At 36.4% G+C, this 9,392-nt stretch overlaps 1 protein-coding gene across 1 annotated transcript; it reads right to left on the bottom strand.

Annotated features, from left to right (window-relative positions):
- Positions 1 to 2,846: 2,846 nt before the first annotated feature.
- LOC108468278 (uncharacterized) lies at positions 2,847 to 3,323 on the bottom strand. The gene is made up of 2 exons (XM_017769169.1): positions 3,005 to 3,323; positions 2,847 to 2,899 (listed from the first exon to the last, which is right to left on the bottom strand). The coding sequence occupies exons 1-2, from the start codon at positions 3,321 to 3,323 to the stop codon at positions 2,847 to 2,849; spliced, it is 372 nt and encodes a 123-aa protein (XP_017624658.1).
- Positions 3,324 to 9,392: the final 6,069 nt, after the last annotated feature.

Here is a 9,392-nt window from a genome sequence, read left to right as displayed (position 1 = left end):
TCTGATGGGTCGATAACTGCGTATCTGTATCTATTTATACCGTTCATCAGGCATATTTTTTATAGTTATATGATTAGTTCTTGAATTACACAAACGTTTGCATGATTTTTCAATATTATAGTGTGACTTGATATTGAATGATCTTGTATGATTGATTAGATTAGGCAACTCATAAATATATACAAAACGCATTTGTTGATTAGTTGTGGTAGGTAGGATTAATGTTTATAAACATTGTTATTACATAATTTTTTATGTTTATACAGTAAGTTTTATCGCTTTGACCTATGAACTTACTTAGCTCTATTAAAGCTTACTCGTGTCATTTTTCTTATTTCCTTGTAGATATTGTTTTGTGGAATTGAGTGATCGGATCAACTCAAAGATCACATTATCCAGCTACATTTCGATAGATTTTGAAATTGTTTATTTTAGGAATATGTGTCATGTAATGGAAGTAACTTGTATATATATAAGTAGTTACCACAAGTGATATGTTTTATGCTAGTATGATAGTTGCATACTTATGGTTATGTATATCCTTGTTTGATCTTTTAAATGTCTATATGTATGTGCATTTGGCTATTTGGCTGGTGCTTCATGAATGTGGTTAAAACATGGTAGAATTGAATGTGAAGGGTATGGATGAATTGGTACGTTTGGCATGTGTAAAAGGTAGGAACTTCTAGTCATTATTGTTAATTGGTTGGTGTATGAAATGTGGTGCCAATGAGGGCATATTGGTTAGGCACTTAGGTTGAATGTTTTGGTGTGTTTTAAACTTATTTGAATGTGTTTTGAATGCATGTGAATGATTGATTTTGATTTGTCTTGGCATCTAAGAAATGGGTAATGTTTTTGACTTGTTTTAGAAGTTATTTTAGGTTCACACGGGTTGTCACACGGTCATGTGCCACACACGATTACTCAAAATGGCCATGTTGCCAATTCAATTTTGGTGCAGGTATGTTCTGCCATGTAACCCTATTTTGGATCACACACGGTTTGGCACACGGTATGCGACATAGCCATATGACCTTATTTCGAATTGTACACGGTCAGGCACACGACCATGTGACCCTATTTTCAAACTATACACGATTTGACCATACGACCATGTCCTTAAGCCACAAGGCCTGGGCTCTTTCACATGGTCTGGCCACATGACCGTGTGGCCCTTGTTTGTACATTTTATTTCAAATTTTGTAGAAATTTTAATTTAATCCAGAATTGATCTCGATTTGTTTTAAATGTTCTGTAAGCTTGAATCAAGTCCAGAATTGATTGAAAAGCATGGAAATGATTGAATATGATTTATTTAGTTGATTTTGATCGAAATTTACAATAAATGTTCATAGATTATTATCGTAATACCTTACAGCTCGAGTCAGGTGACTAGATCGGGTGTAGGATGTTATAGTATGTATATGTCTAAAATATATGTTATGAGACGTGTGTTTTGTTTAGGTGTATGTTAGTGAAGTAAAAGGTTGAATTTAGATTGTGTCAATGCATGAAGAATTTGTTAAGAGAGTCTGTGTCTGTTAACCGCAGTGGTGTTTAGTGGAGTCTGCTGGGGCTGAAAACACGAATTCTAATATAAAATCTAAAGGAAAAGTTCATGGTCATGGCATCTTCTTAAAAAAACTAAGGAATGGTGATTACCCAATAGGGTTCTCTGGGTGTCCATGGCCACGGCATCCTCTAAAGGGAACTCACGTAATTTAAGTTTAGGCAAATCCATATTGTAAACACAACAATTAAAAAAAGCCTTTATGGTGAACTTTGAAAAGAATAGCCTTTATGGAGAACTTTGAATAGTATAACCTGTATGGCTAACTCTGAAAAGGAATGCCTTTGTGGCAAACTCTGAATGGATCGCCTTAGTGGTGTGTTTTATCTGATTGCTTGCATGGTGTATTTTGTTAAGCCTATGTGGCATAAACTGTCAAGAATATCTAGTAAGCTATGAATCTGAATGTCTGCCTCTATGCTAAGATATGAGTAAGTTTTAGTAGTTCTAAAATAAATGTAACCAATACAGAGTATTGATATGCTCTGGAATAAGAGTTGAATAAAGTTTTAAGGGTTTTCCATGGAAAAGAGATGTGTATCTTCATGTCGAGAAGGATATCTGTTATAATGATCTGTAAGTATGAAAAGTAAGGGGTATTGCATCTTCTTCTTAGTTTATTCAAAATCTGAGTCACTGTTAATTAAATTATTAGATTCTATAATAGCATGATATGGAGCTCATTTGGAAGTTATACGTTGTGAATTATCAATAGGGATGTAACACCCCAAACTCGACTTAGACGTTATTGCCAATTTTGAGGAGTTACATAAAATTCGTTTTGAAATCCAAAGTTCAAAAACAATTCGAAACCAAACCTTGTCTTTCTCCCTTTTTGAAACTTTAAAAGAACATACCGTTTAAAGTTAACAATTTATTTTGGAAGTCACATATTCTTTTTTTCTAAATTATCTTATAGTGGAAATCCTTAATTAACATTGTTTTGAAAATTGTGTTTCTATCTTAGAAATCATAACTTTGTAGTTTGAAATAGGTATTTAAAAAAATAGTAATTAAATTGTTCCAAAGTAATGAATAAAACCAAAAACCAACAACAGTCTCAAAAATTCCAATTAAAACATCCCATATGAAAATGATTATAAACCTAATAGTATTAAGGTAAACACAATTACTGAACTGAGCTCCTGTCACGCTAATCCATCCTAAGGTCGTTGGTTAGCTAAAAGGAAACACACAAAATGTGAGCTTACAAGCTCAGTGTGCATATTGTCACAAATAACAAATCAAATGCATAAATATTTTAGAGAATATATTAGATTATGCTCAGATACAAGACCTCAAACACATATCCAAGGCACTTAACCACTGAAACAGATCAATTACTTGACAAAACTTAACAATCCAAGAACTCAAATTTTTTAGGATTACAACTCTCCCCTCCTTAAAGAAATTTCGGCTTCAAAAATTTACATGACTCAAACAAACGTGGGTATTGTTGTCGTAGCGAGTCCTCAGGTTCCCAAGTGGCTTCCTCTGTACAATGATTTTTCCATAGAACCTTAACTAATGGTATAGTCTTCCTCTTCAAGACTTTAACCTCATGATCCAAAATCTGAAATGACTCATCCTCCAAATTCAAATCTGGTCTTACCTCAATCTCCTCAACTGATACTATTTGAGATGGATCAGACAGATACTGCCTCAACATAGAGACGTGGAACACATCATGAATACGCTCTGACTCCGAAAGTAACTCTAACTGATAAGCGACTGGCCCAATACGTTTCATAATCTAATAAGGCCCAATGAACCTAGGGCTCAACTTTCCCTTACGTCCAAATCAAATGACCCAAATAGAATCCTTCTTAGTGGGTGCCAAAGGCAACCCACTAATGAAATCCAAAGTCACACGCTCTCATTTCCAAAGAGAAATTTTATCTTGGAAAAATGGGGTTTGGAAAACGGAGCAAAAAATAAATTTAGGGAAAAACCAAAGTTTTAATTTTTTTTTCCAAAATAAGGTCTTGGTTTTGATATTTAAAGTAATAAACACTTAATCAAATTTGTACATTTTCGATTCGCCTAGGATGAGCGCTCGACTGAGTAGTCTTCTCCACTATCCTCAAGCTCACGTCTGCCGAATATAGGCTTGCTTTGAATTAAAAAAATTTTCACAAAAATTATAAGTAGAGTAATTTTGTAATTTCTCTAAACTTTTGGGTCAAGTTGTAAATCATAAAAATATTTCTAGAAATCTTTTGGAATAATCTCTTTAGAGAATTTTTTCTCTACAACTTTCTCTTGAATTTAAGTGTGTGAAAATAATAACCCAAGACTCGCTTTATATAAGGAGAGTTTAGAGAGTTCAACTATGATTAAACTTAATCTCTTTCATATTAAATTAATATAATATTTATTAAGCTAAATATTAGATTAAATTTAATATTAAATCTTATTAAAATAATATAATATTTATCTACAAGATAAACAGTAAATTAAATTTAATATTAAGATAATCGCTTTAATATTAAATTAATAACATACTATTAACATAAGCATTAAATTAAATTTAATATTAAACTATGCAAATAATATTATTTTTAGAATAGTTAATCTGAAATCAAATTCTCTGGTAGAGTCCCAATAGGAGTGTAACTCTTCCACTGCTCAACCACTGACAACCAACCACCGCCAACCACCGAGACGCCGCCGTCGTAGCCACTGGCACCGCCGTGTCCAGTGATGCAGGTGCGACAACCTTACGACACCCGAGCATATCCGGCTATTGCTAGTTCAGTCAGGGTCAATCACGACCCAATCGGTCCGGTCTAGCCACTAGTTAGACCATCCGCCCGATTTCTGTAACACCCCGTACCCGAGTCCGTTACCGGAGTCGAACACAAGGTGCACACAGACTTAACTTAATTGTTTCACAGTCCATAAAAAAAAAATTTTCCAGACTAGCTGGTTACTGCATCACTGTCGCCTTAAAAATCATATCTTGAGTTTTAAAGCTTGAAAATCAGTTTCATAAATTTTCCCTGAAACTAGACTCATAAGCCCATCAACATATTTTTTTCTAGAATTTTTGGTTGGGCCAATTAGTACAGTTTATTAGTTAAAGTCTCCCCTAATCCAGGGTTTGACTACACTGACCTTCACGCATTACGAATTGGATATCTCCCTGTACAGGGCTTCAATACTGATGCCGTTTGTTTCCATAGAAACTAGACTCAGAGAGGAATCTATACATATATGGTATGACTCCTAATTATCTCTGGTTAATTTACAATGAATTTCCAAAGTGGAAACAGGGGATCCAGAAACCGTTCTGGCCCTGTTTCACGAGAACTTTAATATCTCTTAACATATAACTCATTTGACCATTTCGTTTATTCCATATGAAATTAGATTCATCAAGGTTCATTTAAATAATTTATTCACTATTTAATACCATTCCTACTATTTTTAGTGATTTTTCACATCCACATCACTGCTGCTGTCAGCATCTGCCTTTAAGGTAGGCTTTACCTATTTCATGATTTCCATGATTCAATTGGCCCTTTTTGCATACATAGCACAAAGTGTGATTATGATTAACCATTCAAATGGCTAATCGTTTCAAAACAATTCCATACCTCATAATGATCAACATACAAACGATTATAGTACTATGCTAAAAACGTATATAAGCCATTTTCGCATGGCTATCAAAGTTTACACAAAACTGAAAGGTACATGTCCTACAACAAAAGGGTAATCCTATACATGCCATTTCAAAGTTCAACCAAAATTGTACCAAAATGGGGGCTTTGATAGTGTGGATGACTTCGACTTCGATGATCCCGAATCCGATAGCTAACGAGCAAAATCTATAAAACAGAAAGCCAAAGCAACGGGGTAAGCATTTTAATGCTTAGTAAGTCTCAAGTAATGAAATCAGCTTTGACTAAAGTATTACATTTACATAACTAAATGAATCACTTTATTAATACACATTCTCATAATCATACTTACTTCACATTACCAACCCTTATGTTTATACACAAAAGAACAACTTAGCTAAAGGCGGTAGCTCGTTTATCAACTGGCGAATACTTACTTGTAAGGACTCAACTAATTCAAGCACATACGAACATACCTCATTGCTGGAATTTTCACAAGTGTATAAACTGAAATTTTACAGCAAGATTGCTCATTTCGAATCACGTACCTTGATTTAACCGGATATAACCAAAAGCACAATTGCCTTTGGTCTTAACCCGGATTTGGTAACTTGCACAATTGCCTTGGTCTTAGCCGGATATAACAACTCATACGAATGCCTTGGTCTTAGCCGGATATAATAACTAGCATAAATGCCTTCGGGACTTAGCCCGGGTATCATTCAAATGCTCATGTACACATATATCAATAATCACGACACATCCATATTTCATTTTCGTTACTAAGGCTCAAACACAAAATATTTATCAAACCTTTACAATTTCGGCTCAATAGCCACACACAAGGAGCATGATTTCAATATAATTCAAGTAGGGTCATTATCAAGACTTACCTTGGATGTTGTCGAGCAATTTCGAATGACTACTCGACTACTTTTTCCTTCCCTTTATCGGATTTAGCTCCCCTTTGCTCTTGAGCTTAATTTGACAAATAAATTGATTTAATCATTTGAGCATCGAAAGAGGAATTCAAGGTACTTAGCCAATATATATACTCGTTAGGCATCAAAGTCGCATATGTACGAAATCATGAATCGAACTCAACACATTAGTTAATATTCCTCTTAGCCGAATTTTCTAAGCCAAGAATAGGCATCAATATGCTTGCCTCTAACCGAATGCATGCACACCAATTCCCTCATGTGGCGAATATGCATGTCCATGTTGAGGCCGATTATACACTTAATACCACACAAAAAAAACAGCATACATTTTACTAACTAACGATTCCATATTGTAACTCAATACGCATCAACCATTTATTTCATAACGAAACATCATCATATGCAAATATATACCTTGAGATGGTATATATGTCATACCAATACATCATATGCAAACATATGTACATATAGGTGCAAGGGCCGAATCTCAAGTTGCTTATATCCAAATATAAACACATATCCAAAGCTCAAATCTTACCTACCATGCAATATGCATAAATCATACTCATGGATCTACCATGGCCGAATACACCACCACACCATACCGTTTCAATTTGGTCATGGTTAAACAAAGAACTTAGTGTCTCACTCAAAATGCTAAAAGAAAATCCAAGAGTCCTCAATCCCCCATCACATGTATCATTATCAAGCTTTATATTTAGCATGCAATGGCACTAACACAACATCCACCTTGGCCGAATATCATTCCCATGACATAGCAAAGATTTGAACCATGGGCTAATAAGAACATCAAGTTAGCAACCAAAAACATGCATGAATCTCATGGCACAACATCAAACATACCTTAATCTAGGCACTAGTATGGCCAAACCTCCTCCTAATCCTCTTCCAAACCAAGCATGAAGCAAAATTCCTTCATTCTTCCTTAGTATTTTCGGCCAAAAAAAGAATGAAAAAGGATGAACAATTTTTTTTTCTTTGCTTTCCTTCAACTCACGGCAAAAGGGGGGTTCACTCACACATTCTCTTTTTTTTTTTCATTCTTTATTACCCATACTTATTTGTTTATTTTTTTTCTCCCATGATGTACCAACATAACATGTCTAAGACATGTTTTGCCCATAATTCCTTGTCATGGCTGGCCACTAGCACTTGGGGGGGGAAATTTGACATGCAAGTCCTCCCTTTTGACTACTTGCACTATTAGGTCCTTATAGATTAGCCTATCACTTTTCAAAAGTGTCACACAAGTCCTACTAACTGAATTCACATGCAATCGACTAAATCGAAGCTTGAAATTTTCACACATTCATAATTACATATTCTAGACAATAAATATTACGTTCAAACATTTCGGTGACTCGGTTTAGCGGTCCCGAAACCACTTTCCGACTAGGGTCAATTTTGGGTGTCACAACTCTCCCCACTTAAGAAATTTTCGTCCCGAAAATCTTACCGTAAATAGGTTTGGGTAACGCTCTTTCATAGAGTTCTCGGGTTCCCAAGTAGCTTCTTCCATCCCGTGTTTGAGCCATAACACTTTTACTAACGGAACCCTTTTGTTTCGCAACTCCTTCACTTCACGAGCTAGGATACGAATCGGTTCTTCTTCATAACTCATATCGACTTGAATTTCAACCTCGATGGACTAATTACGTGCGACGGATCGGATCTATAGCGTCGAAGCATCGAAACATGAAAGACGTCGTGAATCTTTTCAAGTTCGGGGCAAAATCAAACGACACATAACTAGACCGACTCGTTCGGATATCTCATATGGCCCGATGAACCTCGGACTCAATTTGCCCTTGCGCCAAATCGAGTATCTTTTCCAAGGCGAAACTTTAAGAACCACTTTATCTCCCACCGATACTCAATGTCTTTTCGTTTCAGATCCGCGCATCGACTTCGACGATCGGAGGCTATCTTTGATTTTCACGGATTACTTTTACTTTCATTCAGCATCTTTAATCAAATCAACTCGAAAATTTTGCTCTCACCGAGCTCGGTCCAAAACAATGGTGTACGGCATTTACGCCTCGTACAAGGCCTCGTAAGGCGCCATCTTAATACTTGATTGAAAACTATTGTTGTGCGAATTCAATCAAAGGTAAATACCGTTCCCATGAACCATCGAACTCGAGGATGCAACATCTCAACATATCCTCAAGTATCCGAATTATCCGCCGGATTGACCATCGGATTGGGGTGAAAGGCGGTCTGAAATGCAACTTGGTACCCAAAGCTTCTTGCAATTTCTTACAAAATCGCGAGGTGAATCTCGGATCTCTATCCGACACAATGTAAATCAAGACCGTGTAATCTCACAATCGAGAAACGTACAATTCAGCTAGTTTACCCAATGAAAAATCCGTGCGCGCGGGGATAAAGTGAGCCGACTTAGTCAGTCTATCAACAACAACCCAAATCGCATCCTTCTTGCTTGCTGACAATGGCAGTTCGGACACAAAGTCCATTGTGACTCGATCCCATTTCCACTCGGGTATCATGATCGGTGAAGTAACCTCAAGGCACTTGATGTTCCGCTTTCACTTGTTGACATATTAAACATCTCAAAACAAAGTCGAGATGTCTCGTTTCATACCATGCCACCAAACCGACGTTTCAAATCATTGTACATCTTCGTACTCCCGGGTGAATTGATATTCGGCTACAATGGGCTTCGTTCAGAATCATCGAAATGAGTTCAATTCCTTGGAACACTGACAACTTCAACCTCAAACAATCGTCATCATCAATTTGAAACTCCGATTCCTTGTTCGAACACACTCACCCGTTTTGCAACCAACTCATCGTCAACTTTTCGAGCTTCACGAATTTGATGAGTCAATAATGGTTTGGCCTTTAATTCGCTACTAACACATTGTCGGGTAGAATGGACAAGTGTACATTCATCGCTCGTAAAAGCAAGCAGTAATTTCCGCTTAAGGCGTCCGCAACCACATTAGCCTTTCGGGTGATAATCAATGACAAGCTCATAATCTTTTAACAACTCGAGCCAACGTCTTTGTCGCAGATTTAAGTCTCTTTGAGTCATCAAATATTTGAGACTTTTGTGATCCGAATACACATGGCACTTCTCACCAAATAAGTAATGTCGCCATATCTTTAAGGCGAATACGATGGCGACCAATTCGAGATCATGGGTCGGATAATTTTTCTCATGTGGCTTTAATTGTCTCAAGCATAGGCCACAACTCGACCTTC

This window comes from Gossypium arboreum, chromosome 8 (genome assembly GCF_025698485.1).
Source record: "Gossypium arboreum isolate Shixiya-1 chromosome 8, ASM2569848v2, whole genome shotgun sequence".
In the NCBI taxonomy this organism is placed as follows: domain Eukaryota; kingdom Viridiplantae; phylum Streptophyta; class Magnoliopsida; order Malvales; family Malvaceae; genus Gossypium; species Gossypium arboreum.
The sequence above is the reverse complement of the archived record's forward strand: the minus strand, read 5'-3'. Positions and strand labels throughout refer to the sequence as shown.

Coding starts and splice junctions, on each gene's coding strand:
- LOC108468278 (XM_017769169.1), bottom strand. CDS start 3,323: ATGAAACGTATTGGGCCAGTCGCTTATCAGTTAGAGTTACTTTCGGAG. Junction 2,900..3,004: donor CCCACGTTTGTTTGAGTCAT/GTAAATTTTTGA, acceptor GATCTGTTTCAG/TGGTTAAGTGCCTTGGATAT.